General features: G+C 53.3%; 1 protein-coding gene across 1 annotated transcript in view; it reads right to left on the bottom strand.

Annotated features, from left to right (window-relative positions):
• Positions 1–439: 439 nt before the first annotated feature.
• The window catches only part of FBLN1 (fibulin 1), an 80,239-nt gene continuing 65,759 nt past the window's right edge, over positions 440–14,919 (bottom strand). Inside the window, exon 17 of the mRNA XM_082350833.1 lies at positions 440–793. Coding sequence (XP_082206959.1) covers positions 654–793 — 140 coding nt within the window. The 3' untranslated portion in view covers positions 440–653. The remainder of the gene's footprint in view (positions 794–14,919) is intronic.

Below are 14,919 nucleotides of genomic sequence, written 5' to 3'. Positions count from 1 at the left end.
CGTTTATTTTCCCACCTATGATGGATGCAGGGTGCAGAAAACCCAGAGATTCCTTTGATGAACATACTGGAGCCACACACAAACCTAGCTGGCTCTGTCTTTACTGAGGGATTTTTCTGTTTCCACAGAACTGTAATTTACCTTAGAAGTGCTCCCCAAGGCATTGTGGCATGCTGCTTCTGGGCAGAATTGATCATACCTGCTATTCTTTGGCAGCTGTGTCCTTAGAATTGGACATACAAAATCTGATTGGCAAAAAAAGTACCAAGTGTCAAATTTCATAAAATCAGGGCAAGAACTGGTTTTCTCTTAGCATTTGGACTAGCTGCCCCCTGAAAAATGTCTTGTTTTCCCTTGGTCCTTAGCAATGCCCAGCCCAGAGGCAGAAAAAGGGAGCAAAATTTAACTTTCGCATTAAAAAATAAGCAAGGTTTTCAACCAAACAGTTAGGTAATTGGACTCATTATTTAAACACCAAAATACAACGGATGGACTTATTCATCTGGCCCAGCTTAATACATGTCGGCCTAACACTACAAACAAATACATAAAATCAAGATATGTCTGGGTGGTACAAACAGGGACAGGGCGTTGTCATCGTCAGCAATGACTTGGCCTGGAGGCACAGGCTTGGCTGCGCTGTGAGCCGGCCCTCAGAACCAGTACTCAGAGACGAAGATATGGACGTTGACGACATTTCGGTGGGACACCACGCCCCCGACCACGTAGTTCATCTCTAGCTTCAGGACAGCGTGAAATGGGCCCACAACGGGCCGCACCTGGCGCACAACACCTGGGGAGAGAGCAGAAGGTGTTCTGGGAGTTAGCAGGGACCGAAGCCACGCGGAGATCTGGGAAATGATTTCCCTCCAGGAATTTCACAGCTAGAGGAGGCCTTAGGCCTCATCAAGTCCCACCTGAACCAGATGCTTAGCATCTCCCTCCAGGTGGTCACTCCCGGGCTCTGCTGCTACCTCTAGGGACGAGTGACAGTGAGCTCGCTACAACCTCTCCATTGTGTGCGGCTCAGAGTGTGAGGGAACCTGTGCGTGTGGGCTTTGGAGTCAGATGCCTTAGGGTCAACACCAGCTCCTGTTCTCTCTGAGCCCAGGTTCCCTCCTCTACCACCATCTACGTGACCGAGGATTTAAGAGTCTAGATAAAGGGCCTGACATGGAGTAGATGCCCGGTAGACACCTGTCCCACTCCCTTCTACCCACTGTGCCCAGTTGTGACCCTTGGGAAGAAACAAAGCAGGTATGATCCTCTTCCCTCAATCCCTCCCATTGAGGATTGCAGTGGGGTCCCAGAAACGCTTTATCTGAGCAGCGAAAGTCCCGATTCCCCATGGGACATACTCCTGGATCCCTCGCTCTCCACACTTCTTTTCTGGAGGGTGACACCTAAGTTCATTGTTCCGTGTTCATGGTAACGGGTAAGCAAGAGGCGGCCCAGGTCCAGCCCGAGCAGGGCAAGCAGAAATGGGACAGGTGGCAGAGTGGAGACAGGTGTCCGTTCTGGGGAAGCAGAAACCTGTGTGAAGCTGCTGGGGGTGGTGGGGAGTTGTGCCTGGACCAGACAGGGACCAGGCAAAGGTCATGATCCGAGGCCTCCCCTGCCGAGGCCCAGAGTACAGGGCAGACAAGCTCAGCTCAGTCACGGTGGAAGAAGGAACAACCCCAGGCGGTCTGCAGGCTTGCAGGGGAGCGGGGTTGGGTGGTAAGAGTGGATTCCGTAACTCTCCCCAGACCTGTGCCTGGAAGCTCCACGTCTCCAGGCCGGACCCTGCTGCCACTGCCTGGTCGTGCAGGGCAACCCCAAGGCTCACGGAGAGAATGCTCCTGCGCCCTGGGACCAGACAGATGGGGCTAAGGTGAGTGTTATCCACCTGCATGGACTTGGAGAGACCACCGTTCTCTCTGGGCCTCAGATTCCTCAGCGAGCATATGATGCCACCTGACCCTGTGCTTCTGCACTGTGTGATCCAGACACCCCAGCACAGCGTCTGCCAAGGTGTGAGCTCCAGGTGTGCAGGGCTACCTCCCCGCCAGACCAGCGGGCTCAGTGCTTCATGTCCACTTGAGTTCATGCATTTCCTCAACTGGTACCAGACACTGTTCTCGGTGACACCGAGAAAACGAATAGAATCTTGGTTTCAAAGCTGGTGGCAGATCTAGATGAGTGCCGTGCTCTGATAGAAGTCTGCACATTGTCCAGCAGGGGCAAGGATGGAGGTGAGGAAGGCTAGGGGATCAGGAAAGGCTTCCTGGAGGAGGTGGCCCTCCCTGCCGATCTCCAGTGCCTGGCACAGAGCAGGTGCCACCCATAGCTGTTGACATTTAGGAAAGGTCACTCCTCCATCATACCCGCTCTGATATTAGGACTTCCCCAAAGTCATGTGGTGCAGGGGTGTGCTAGAGCGGCCGGCTCTCTGCTTGTGCCACGTGACAATCTCCATGGCCGATCTCAAGCTACCGACGTGACGTCACAGAAGGCAGGGTGGGAAAGAGCGCTCAGTGCCCGCACGCCACTGCAGGGATGCCCGCAAGGAACGCCCTGGAGCCTGCAGCTCCTCAACCACGTGCTGAGAAACAGCCACTGATTGTTTGCTGCAACCAACCGCTGATTCCAAGCTGGTCTCTACAAACAGCCCTGCCACAGACTTGGGAAATGTGCACACGGGGCAGAGCAGTCAGGCCCCTGACACCCGTCCCGCGAGGAGCGAAGGCTCCAGGGAGGCCGAAGGGTCCCGAAGGCCTTTTGCACCAGCGGTCAGTTCCCAGTCAGGACCACCAAGTTCATGCTCAGAAGGGGAATTTGGGCACGCCATCCCCCCTTTCACTCCCTGAGCTTGAGTTTCAAAAGTGAAATGCCCAGCAGCAGGGCGGAATTCCAGGCTATTCTAAGCAAACAAGGGCTTTAGCTCTGATGGAGAGATAAGCACAGGCTTCTGCGGGCTGTCAGCACCCTTTCTCTGCCCCTACTTGGCGATGACATGGCAGCTCTGTCCTGTTTGAACGCCCATGAACATCTTCAACTCCCGGCTAAAGATGCGGGCTTGTCACCACCCTCAGTATGACCGGGCCACTCCCATTTGCCCCTCCCTGGGCACCGTCTGGGCCGGGGTCGGCATGGCCCCCGTGGGGGGCACGGCCCCAAGCTCTCCTGCCTCCTCAGTACCCCCATCAGCATCACCCTCTCCTCTCCCCAGGCCTGAGACCACCACGGGCGCCCACCAGCCTCCGTGGCCTGGGTTACCTGCCGACGGCACCCATCCCAGGGGCGGTGCTCAGAGGGGCTCGGGGGGCTTGAAGGAGAGGGGTGAGAGGCTACGTGAGCCTGACAACTATTTTAGGACAGAGAGCAACGGAGGTGGAGGGAACGCTCCTGCAAGCTACGATCAGATACATATTTATTTCTATATATTATTATTATATTAAAGATCATATAATTAATATATGATATAGAAATGTATAGTTTGATTATTATAAATACAAAATATATATTATAACCATATATAAAAAATATAAGTGAGCTTATTTAAAATAGATCAAAATCTAATTTATATATAATACTATTACAATGTATAGTATTTATTTTATGTTTATATAAACTTTTGCATATATCCATATATTTTATATAGATGTTTATATAATTTATATTACTATTATATAAAATACAATTTATATATTAATATATAAATATGTATTATTATAAATGTATATATAAAATGTAAATATTACAAAATAATTATATCACACACATGCACATTTAAATGAAGATTCCTGGCTGCATGTGGGAGCTTTGGCAGCATCAACAGTTCAGACCCACAGAAGTTTCTGGGCCCACCTGTGTGTGCCGGGCACCGGGCTAAGGAACTAGTGTAGAGAAAATGAGGGGCTGTCCTTGGTGGGCTCAACCTGGGGACAGAGAGGAAAGAGAAGGTGCTGATGCAGGGGGCTGGGCTCGAGGACAGGGTCATTCTAGCTGGACTTGGAGACTGCAGTTCTTCAGGACAAAGGGTTGGAGTCCAACCGACCTCGGTCAGTAGCATGACCCCAGGTTAGTTATCCAACCTTTCTGAGTCCTCATTTCCTCTCTTGTGAAACAAGGATTAAACACAGCAACCTTCAGGGACTTCCCCGGCAGTCCAGTGGTTAGGACTCCGCACTTCCACTGCAGGGGCCGCGGGTTCGATCCCTGGTTGGGGAACTAAGAACCCCCATGCTGGGTGGTACGGCCAAAAAAACAAAAAACAATAGCAAATTTCAGAATCAGAAACAAAACCATCCCAAGTCCATCCTGCTCCTTCTCCCTCAGAAGTGACTGCTGGATGTCACAAAGCTTCCCAACGTTCAAATGTGATCTGATTTTCAGTTAAAATAGAGCTGAATTCTTACATGATTGAACAATACAGCAAGAGTTGAATATTTTTATTGGATTGACTTAAAAATTTATGAGAAAGGAAAGCTCTGAATGTGTAGAAAATGTACCTAAATATGTCGTGTTAGGGCACTTCACGAGGTTTAGTTTCTACGATGGCCGAAGACCAGAACTGCATGCTGTTGGCTGATTGTTCCGACTGTAAACAGCTAAGAGACAAATGAAACACTGAAGGAAGCAAAGGGCTGCTTTAATGAAAAGGGTGTTGAGAAGGGGCTGAATTTCAGATACAGGTCACATTCAGGGCCTGGATTTTCTCAGGATCTTTGCATTTAACAAAAAAAATGTTTAAGGTGGAAGAAATAGGTGTGCCGCAGGGGTTAAAGAAATCGTCGTAGAAGTGTACACAGCAGGTGCTGAGGAATGTGCCTTCCTTCCCACCCCTCCAGAATCAGCTTCTCTCTCCCTCTCCTCTGACCTGAGGTCCACATTGAATCTCCAACTCTATCTATAACCCTAGTCAGCCCAGGGTTCCTTTCCCAGGCTACCCATGCCCACTCAGTAGACCTGACCACTTCTTCTTCAGCCTAGCCACACTTCCTGGGGGCTCTGATTTAGGTGAACATGATCCCTTCATTCCCAGGTTACTTCAAGCCTGAGTTTCACCTCCTTGTCCTCACCTTCACTGAACCTAGACTTTCTCCTGATATCACTTCTTCCTTCACAGCTTTCCTACCCATCCATCCATCCATCCATCCACCCATCCAATCATCCATCCATCCATCCATCCATCCATCTACCCACCCATCCATCCATCCATCCATCCATCCATGCATCCATTCAATAGAGGCCATTCTGCACAGGGGAGGTTTAAGGAAGATTCTACAGAAGAGCTGACTTCAAATCAGATTTTGAAGACTAAGTAGGAGCTAAGGAGGCAAGTATGACATGTGCAAAGGCCAAAAGTATGAAGGTTCTGGTCAGTTCTGGGAACAGTGTTAATCTTAGGGAAGATAGATGGATGAGGCTGAGAAGGTGGTAAAAGGCTTCTCCAGGGATCTCACACCTTGTCAGGCTCACAGAACCCGGAACCCAGGTCAGCAGTTTCCTAGCTTCCTCCCCAACGCTGATTCTAGACCAGTGTTATTTCAGAACTACCAACAACATTCCCAGTGCAGGGAAACAAGAGAGGGAAGAAGAGAAACCCTTGCTGCCCATATGTGGCATCACAAACATTAGAAACTGGACCTCCACCAGGGGTCCGATTCCGTCATCCACTTGATCTACAGACGTATAGTTGGCATCTGCTATGTGCCAGGCACTGGGGACCAGCTAGACTGCCTATGTCCTCTTTCATGAAGCCTCCCCAGCCCCACTCTGTGTCTCCCTCGGCTGTACCGCTGCATCTGCCCAGTGCAGGGAATATTCACAGTTGGCTCCCCCTTCACGGGCAGGGTCTGCCTCATGCTCACCTCTATCCCACTGTCCCCAGCCCAGGGCCTGGGGCAGGACACAGCAGGAGCACCATTAAGATTACTGAGTGAGATGAAGGCAGAGGAAGAAAAAAGGAGAGAGAAAAGAGAAGGAGAGAGGAAAGAAGGGACACCAGTCCTTGAGGGCCCCTCAAAACTTTGTCCTGAAGGGAAGGGGGCCGCTGAAGGTTCCGAGTGAGAGCCGCTTTATGTGGAATGACCATTCCAGCAGCAAAATGCAGGACAAAGGGAGAGGTGCATTTCCATCATGCCTGCCTTGTCCATCTTACCTGCTGGAGTGTTTACCTCCCTACCTTTCAAGAGCCCCAGGAAAAAAAAAAGGCCATGATGTGGAGTTCAACTGTGTTAATCTTCCAAATCCTCATCCTTGGCATTTCTGCTTCGGGTCTCAGACACTGCTGGTATTCCTCGGCGTGTCTGTGCCTCTTAAAGATATAATTAAGCCTTTTTTTCCCTTTGAAAAATGTAGGTCCCCTCAGGCACTTCATCTTCATGTCTCGTCTCTGCTTTGTAAATTGCAGCTGATGTGCCGGGGATGCAGGAGCCTGAACACGGAGCACGAGAGTCCAATGGGAGACCTCCGTCACCTCTTGGGGACTGTGGTCTGGATTCCAGGCCCCTGAAGCCATCTCCAAGCTTCTGCTGCTGGACTGAGGTTGCAACTGATTGTCTCCCGGTTGTTTATAGGGAGGAAGACCAGCCACGGGGCCGACTGCATGAGACACTGATCTATAAAGAGACCTGGAGTCACAGCTTAGGTTCCTATGCTGGTCCCTTAGCGACCAGCCGTGTGACCTTGTACGAGTCACCGTCTTTCTGAAGTTCAGCCTCCAACTCACAAGTCCTGTGGTTCCAACTGACCAAGTGAAATGGTGGGAACAGAGTTGTCAAAGAGTATCTTAACAAAAAAGATGATCAATCTAGAGATTGCATGATATCTCATGCCAGTGGAAATTGTGCTTTTCAAAAGACAGAGATTCAAGTTAGAAAAGGAAGAGGTAAGAAAGCCACATGTCGGGCCTTCCCTGGTGGCGCAGTGGTTAAGAATCCACCTGCCAATGCAGGGGACACGGGTTCGAGCCCTGGTCTGGGAAGACCCCACATGCCACGTAGCAACTAAGCCCGTGAGCCACAACTACTGAGCCTGCGCTCTAGAGCCCGTGCTCCGCAACAAGAGAAGCCACCGCGATGAGAAGCCCATGCACCGCCACGAAGAGTAGCCCCCGCTTGCCACAACTAGAGAAAGCCCGCGTGCAGCAACGAAGACCCAAAGCAGCCAATAAATAAATAAATTTATTTAAAAAAAAAAGAAAGCCACATGTCCACATCATAAAAGAATAAGAAGTGATCACTACCTGAAATCAGGTCACAGAGTCATTTGTCTTCTTGATTATCACAGTCTCCCCACTGCAATGTGAGGCCAGAGGCCAATGGCACTGTCTTTCCTGGTCACTCTTGTATCTCTCGTTCTTGAACATAGTAGGTCCTTGGTCCTACTATGGACCGGACACACAGGAGGCACTGAGTACATGAATTGCTAAATGAATGAATGAACTAAAGATCAAAGTGCTAAGCACAATCTATAAAGTTGACAGTTACCACCCAGAAATGAAAGTGTCGGGAAGGAATGAACAATAGCCAGAAGTCACTGGCTTTTCAGGCGTTGACCGCATGGCAGGAGAAAAGTGACACATGAGAGCCAGGTCTCACTGTCTGGCCCTGGTGGCCACCACACAGAGCCACGAGCAGGGGGAAGGTGACGAGTGGGCCTGTGTGGACAAGGTGCTGGAACAGAGAACGCAGGAGCTCAGAGGAGGCCCACGTGGTCTCGCCAAACACTAACCGATGGGCGACTGGAAAGGAGCAAACCATCACCCAGATCTCGGGAAATGTGCCTTGATAGGAATAACAATCTCTGCAGACTAGCATTAATAGCACAGACCAAAGGCAAAGAGGAAAAATCAGGAACACAAAGAAATGCGGTCCATACTTCTAAAGCAAACAATCTAGAGTACTGATGGGCTTGGAAAGAGGCCCACAGCAGGGGAGGGAAATAGAAACGGAGGGGCCCCACATGTCCACGGCTCCATCTTGTCCTCCCCACACTGCTGGGGGGGAAGGATCATCGCCTTCCTTCCACTGGGGATGAGAATGAGGTTCTGGGGGCTGTATGTCCCGGATCACACAGCCCTCAGGGCACGGCGTCCCTCCAGCCAGGACTGACCCCGAGCCCAGCTCTCTCCACCCCACGGCATCTGCTCTCTCCTCACGGTGTGACGTGGTAGGGAAGAAACTTTACTGCCCTTGGCTGAGTCATCGCTATAGGGCAAAAATGGCAGAAAGGAACTAGAGGGTAATCACATCACTCACTGGCAGGGAAGGAATGGAGTTCCTCACACCCTGTCTTCTCTTCTTGCCCTGAAAAACGCCCAGGTAGGAGCTTAGAAGGAGGGGGACAAGTGTCTGGGCCACATATTCAAACACCAAATGGCACGCAACGTGCCTCAGCAGAACTTATCCTCTCGATTTCTTGATTATTACAAACGCGCTTTCTCCACGGGTCTCCTGTGAGCTAAACCGGACAGTGCAGACAGCTGCAAGGAGCTAAGAGTCAACCTCCAAGGTCCACCTTTCCCTCGGGCAGAAATACCAGAAGAAGTGTCAGCTCTGCACTAAGCTTTTCAGACTCCTTCCGGGACGCGGGTCCAAACGCTTCCAGGGCGCGTGGTCGCTATGGTCCCCACGCCCATCCACTATCTCCTCCCCCTCATCTCAGCCACACTCGCTGGGGCCTCGAGGTCCGAGGTTCCAGGGAAAGCAAAGGAGGTTCCGGTGGTGAAGTGAGTTCTGAACCTCAGGGTACCAGCAACAGCAAAGCGGATCCCGAACCCAGATCCCTGCCTGCTGCCCCTTTCCACCAAGCCACACGCCCTCCTCGCCAGAGGAAGAGAAGGCCTGGGCGGTTTTCCAGAAGGGATCTACCGTCTGATGCACCTGCTTTTACCAACTTGGCCAAAAATGTGACTGTGATGGAAGGATGAGAAATCCTTTCCTCTTCCTCTATGTGTCCTCCCGCCTGGACCAGCCCCCCTACCCACGTGCCCGCTGGGGTCCCTCCCTGGCCCAGACCCAAACTCATCAGCTCACTCACATCTCTCCAGATGCCCCCAGATGGGCAACTGGAACTCTCCCCCTTCCCCCAAACCCGATGCCCTTCTCCCAGGCCCCTGGGCCGGGCACTTGGAGTCCACAGGCCTCTTGCTTCCGGCCCTCCCGCTCCAAGGCCAGAACTCTTCTCGACCCGCCGCCCAGCCCCCGGCCCACAGCAGGTGAGGCGCCCCTTGATTAGGCCCCGCCTCCCTGTCCAGCCTGATTTCTCAGCACTGGCCGTACTCCGGCCACGCCAGACCCCTCGCAGACCCCCAAGATGAGCAAAAGCCACGAGAGGGCAGGATGAGCAGGAGTCTGGCCAGCTCGGCCTGACTTAGACTCAAAGACGGGAAACTGCAGAGAGACGGGTCCTCCCTCTGCTTTGCAGGCATTGAGGCTGTGCTACCTCCTTCTCCAGAGGCGATTAGGCCCCGAGGGATTAAGAGGCCCGCCTGGCTGCTGAGTGCAGCCCGGGCGCCCCGAGCCCCCCACTGCTGCTGAGCTGCACGGGTGCTGGGGTGACAGACAGTGAGCAGCGCTGGTCTGCCTCCTCACGGAGCTCTGGGCCCCCGGGGAGGCAGACATAGATGATGGGGCGTAGAGGCCGGTAAAGGTCAGCAAAGGTGCTTTGGCAGCGCTAAAGGGAAGCACTCCGCCGGGACCTGGTACGGCGCCCACGCGCGCATCACCAAGGACTTGACCTGGAGCTGGATTCTGAAGGACAGTGTGGCCTGGCCAGAAACAGGCCTCGGGGAGGGGCTCAGGTGGAGGATTTCTGCTCTCAGTTTCCCACGTGGGTGAGAATTAGGGGGGAGGGGCGAGCAAGGAGGCCAGCAGGTGGGCAGCGGCTTGATGGCCCCGAGGAGCTGAGACCCTTTCCTGGAGTGATGGGGTCACTGCCAGATCTCAGAAGGAGGGGACATGCTGAGGTTTGGTGAGAACCATCACTTGTTCTCCTTTCCTTCCCAAGAGGCACTAAGAATGAGCCAATTCAGGACAGAGAGGGCTTCCTGCTGGCAGGGCGGCAGCCTGAAACCCCCGAGCCTTCAATTCCCTTTATCCCTGGCCAAGGCTCCATAGAGGCTCTTCCGGCACTGGATCCCCAGAAAAAGAATCATTTGACCAGCCAGTGACGGAACATTTGTTATGCACCGACTCTATGTACTGTGTTCACAGCTACCAGGGATGCAGAGAAATTTCAGGACTGGGGTAGACCTCAAAGAGGAGGACTCTGCCTGCTGGTTCAAGGTCACAGAGGATGGTCATGGCAGCAGGAACCCCACACCGAGTCCCAACACGCTGTGTGCATGCCTCAGTCACGCCCCCTGAGCCTGGAACTCCCTCCGTGCCTCAGTTTCCTAACCTGGAGAATGGGACCATCACCCACAGGCTTAAGTGACACAATACGTGTGTACAACATGCTGGAAGAGTGCCTGGCACACAGCAGGGGCCCACGAGGGCTTGCTGTTAAGACAAAACTGTGATAATCGCGACCCAATACTTGGGGTTCTCAAGCCGCAGGCACGGATTGGACGTTCCATCTGGAAACACCCAACTCCGAGGCCACAGGAAGCACTCTCCGTGACAGTGGTTGACGGTGGGTGTCTGGGTCCTCTGTGTATATACGGTTGTCAGGTGAGGCCGTCGGAAGATTCCTATCATCATCAGACTCTTTTTTTCTAATTTTGCACAACATGCCTCTACTGCTGTTTGGCTAAAAACACTTCATTTTCTTAAAAAAAAGAATAATTTATGAATGTGCCGGTGATATCAAAGGCTTTTCAAAAGGTGCATAACAGCAGCAGTAAGAGGGTCACAAATCATTCTGGATGCAGCCGATCCCCAGGAGAACCTCGGGAAATGCTAAGAGGCTGCTTTGGACTCACTTTAACCCCTTGGTTACTCTGGAAGTGAGCAGGCGAGTGTGATCCTGCAGCCTGCTGGGTGCCGGGCCCGGGTTACCTCCTAGTGGGTGTGTTGTGTGTGTGCATGCGTGCGTGTGCAAGAAAGAAAGACAAACAGGGTGACGGGGGCATGGCACAGATGATCCCCGCGTAGGCTCTTGCCTCTAGGAATTCACAATCGGTGGAAGAGAAGAGTCAAGCAGAAACTCACAATGTCATGCCCACCACACCCTTCCCGCTGGCACCAGCGTTTCTCTGCTCCCACGCACAGCAGATCTTCTAGGAGTCCCCAGCACCACCTCCAGCACTCCCACTCCAGTGTGTCTCCCCTTGACCCCGCTGCACTGAGACAGCCTTGTCAAGGTCACCATCAGCTGGGGCGATACTGAATCCGATGGTGAATCCTTGGTCCTCCTCTGACCAGACTCACCATCGTTGACACGGCTCACTGCGCCTCCTCCTGGAAAGGCCTCCTCCTCCAGGCTGGCCTCCTCTCCTGATCTCCCCAGCCTCTGAGCACAGGAGGCCGCAGTGCCTGGTCTCTGGCCTCCTCTCTCCTCTGTCTACACTCAATTCCTTAGCAAGCTTGTCTGGCCTTGGGGTTCCAACTACTATCCACCTGCTAATGCCTCCCAGACTCACTTATTCTACCCCGCGTGGCCACGGGTGTCCAACAAGCCCCTCAATCTTAATGTCAAAGGGAACTTCTGACCTCCCCAAAGCTGCCATGTCACAGCTTCCCTGGCTCACCTGATGACAACCCTAGTCTCCTTGTTCTTTAGGTGAAATCCATGGAGTCATCCCTGCCTCTGCACCTAATCTGTCTGCAAAACCTGGCACCACCTCCCAATACATCTGGTATCTGTCTACTGTTCACCCCTCCTGCCGGGGCCACATGGTCAAAACTACCGTCATCTCCAGCCTGGATCACTGAGCTAGCCGCAGTGTCTTCCTGAGCCCAGCCTCACCCCGGAGCCCAGAGGGAGCCTTTATAATATTAGGTCATCTCCCTCCTCGTCCCGAAACCCTCAGGTGGCTCCCACCTCGCTCAGCAGAAAAGCCAGAGCCATTACGACAGCCTCAAGACCATGCCTCTGCTCTAGCTGCAGCCTCCTTGCCGTGATTCAAACACGCCAGGCTCGCCTCTGCCTCAGGGACTTTGCATCTGCTGTTCCTGCTGCCTGGAGCTCTTCCTCCAGATCATTTCCTCAGCTCCTCGGGTCTTAGGCGAATGTCTCCACCACCAGATGTACAGTTGCTCCTCCCCACACCCTGCCCCCCTCCTCTCCTGCCCTCTGCATAACACTTGCCACCGCCTGACGGTGTGGATACTATACTTGTTTCTTGTCTGCTGCTACCCTCTGGAATAAAACATGTATGAGGTAAGGATTCATGTCTGTCTGTCTGTCTTGGTCGTTGCTACATCCCCTAGAGCAGGGTCTGCGCCCGTTGGACACACACGTTATTTGCTAGAAGAATGAGTATGACAGGAGCCCTATAAGAAGCTCATCCAGGGTGCCCTGGGAGCACAAAGGAAGGAGCTGCACACCCTGCCTGTGGGGGGCATGGAGGGCATGTGAGAGGAGGTGATGGCTGCCTTGGGCTTTGAGGGATGAATAGGAGCTTACCAAGAGGAGAAGCAGGTGAATGCTATGGCTAAAGTTCAGGAGAAGAGAGAGGCCATAAAATGTCTGGGGTCTGGGGCACGGGCTGGGGTGGCTGGAGCAGAGTGGAGGGGAGAGGAAGGGATGAGAGTGCTGGACGCTGGGGAGGAGAAAAGCAGGCTGAGGCTGAGGACGTCTCTCCAGCCGGGCAGCAGGTTTGGACGTGAAAGGTGGGGTTTAAAACCTGACAGAACCAGCAGCTACTGGCTGTGGGGGTGGGAGGAGGGGAGCAGAGGGTCCCCGGCTTCCAGCTTCAGGAACCGAGTAGCTGGAGCACCTTTCACGTGACACGGAAGTGCACTGCTAAGAGAGCAGGATGCCCTGGCCAGGCTCGCGGGACCTCACAGCCAGGTGGAGACATCGGAGGCAGGTGTGAGGAGCAGCCCACGTGGCGCATGGGTCCAGAGGCAGGAGCAGGGAGGTGTCCAGCGAGGATCCCTGTGGCCCCTGTGTGCCCCCCTCGGGGTAGGGGGCGCAAAAGCAGGGGCTGTGCCCCAGTGGACCCCTCTGAGCCCTGAGAGTCCTGCCCGAGCCAGGGGGCTGCCTGGGGGGTGGCCTCTGAGAGCTTCTGCACCTGTGAAACTGGGTGTCGGGAGCCCTCCTCACAGGGCTTTGCAGGGGGAATAGCTGCATTTCTACGAGTCAGGACGGCGCTGGGCCTGACGCCTACGAACCCATCTCTGCTCCGCGGGGTCCCAGCGCAGGAAGCACAAAAAGTGTCAAAGTTTGTCCCCCTCTCGTGCCCCATCTCACCCCTCTGAGAGACCCCCGCCTGCCCTCCCCGCACGGCCAGCCTCCAGGTGAAGTCGGGCCGAGGCCCGTTCCTGCGCGTCACCCGGGAAACGACTTGGCTGTTGGCCAGGGTGTGGCCCCCGGAGACGGGGCTGTGCCTCCCGGAGAAGAGAAAGCGCCTAATCCCTGGGATTTGCCGTGAAAGCCGGGACAGGGCGAGTCACTCATCACTGGCAGGGATGGCTGCGCTGTTGTTTTTAGGTGGAATTTCTGAATCTCATTCGTAATGTGTACTGATCCCGGGCCAAGCTTTCCGAATCAGGCTGCCGGACGGGGTCAGCAGCGCATGTTTAACCCCTTAAGAGGTAATGATTTTGCAGAGGTGATCTGGGCCCTGGTAGCTGGGACCACTGAGGGTGACTTGAAGCCAGATGGCCGGGCAAGCAAGCTCTTTGCTTTGCATGAGGCCTCGCCTGGCCAGGGGCAGAGGCACAGCTAGGTTGGTATCTTCACTCACAAGCTCTTGCACCGGGGCTGCTGTGTACAGCTGACTAGGTTGTGCACTGCACATAGAAGCAGCTGCGAATGGTGCCCCCTAGGGTTTTGCAGTGCACAACATATTCAACTGCACGTGGCAGCCCTGCCACACACCACTTGTCTCTCCCACTGACACATTAACAGGCACAGAGCCTACTGCTGAAAAACAAGCACTTTCCACTATAGGAATTCACATGGCAGGATGCTAGGGAAGCCAGGAGGCAGTTTCTTGAAAGCAGGACCTGTGGCTTGGGTGTAAATTTGTTCCTCAGCACCCAGCCCAGGGCTTGGCATGGAGTAGGAACTCAGGATGCTCTTGTTGAATGAGTGAGATAATTCAAGGATGACAGAACTTGGGAGGCACAGCCTCCACCATTCTGCTTCAGGGTGGGCCCGACTGGTGAGCCCAGGCCACGAGATGTGCCTATTACATAGCTCCCAGGTAGCTGGAGCCACTTTGGGGCGAACAGTCCTGGCACTCTCCCATGTGCCTCCCTCTGGCCTGCTGTCCTGTCCTCTCAGGGGGCTCCAAGCTCTCACCAGCTCTCCCGCTCCAAACGGCTACCTCACAGTGGCTCATTTATCACCCTAACAACCTACCCAGTTACGTTAAAATACACACAACTCCCTCCAGTCCTCATAACCTAGCAAGGCAAGTATTATTATGGCAATCTTGCTGAGAAGAAAACTGAGGCTCAGAGAGGTTATGAGACCTGCCTGAGGTCACACAGCTAGAAACAGAGAATCAAGCAAGAATTATGCCCAGAACATCTGACCCCAAGTTCAGTGCTCCCTCTGTGGCAGCAGAGACTCCACTGTGTTTTGCCAGAAAAGGGCCACCCCAGCCACTGATACTTTCAAACTTAACTTGAAATAGGATAATAACCCATATATGCTCACAGATGAAACTTAGAATGCTGTTTCAAAATGTAAAAGTTTTTGGTTCCCTTTAGGAGGGGGAGTGAGGATATTGTTACGAGGGTGGTACATACCGGGCAAACTTAGAGGCCCCACATCTTGCTTCAGTACAGACAGCATCGGAAAAGGTTTGGGTTC

Source organism: Balaenoptera borealis (assembly GCF_965194805.1).
Source record: "Balaenoptera borealis genome assembly, chromosome: 13".
NCBI lineage: Eukaryota > Metazoa > Chordata > Mammalia > Artiodactyla > Balaenopteridae > Balaenoptera > Balaenoptera borealis.
Note: the sequence above shows the minus strand (reverse complement) of the source record. Positions and strands in the feature narration are given on the sequence as shown.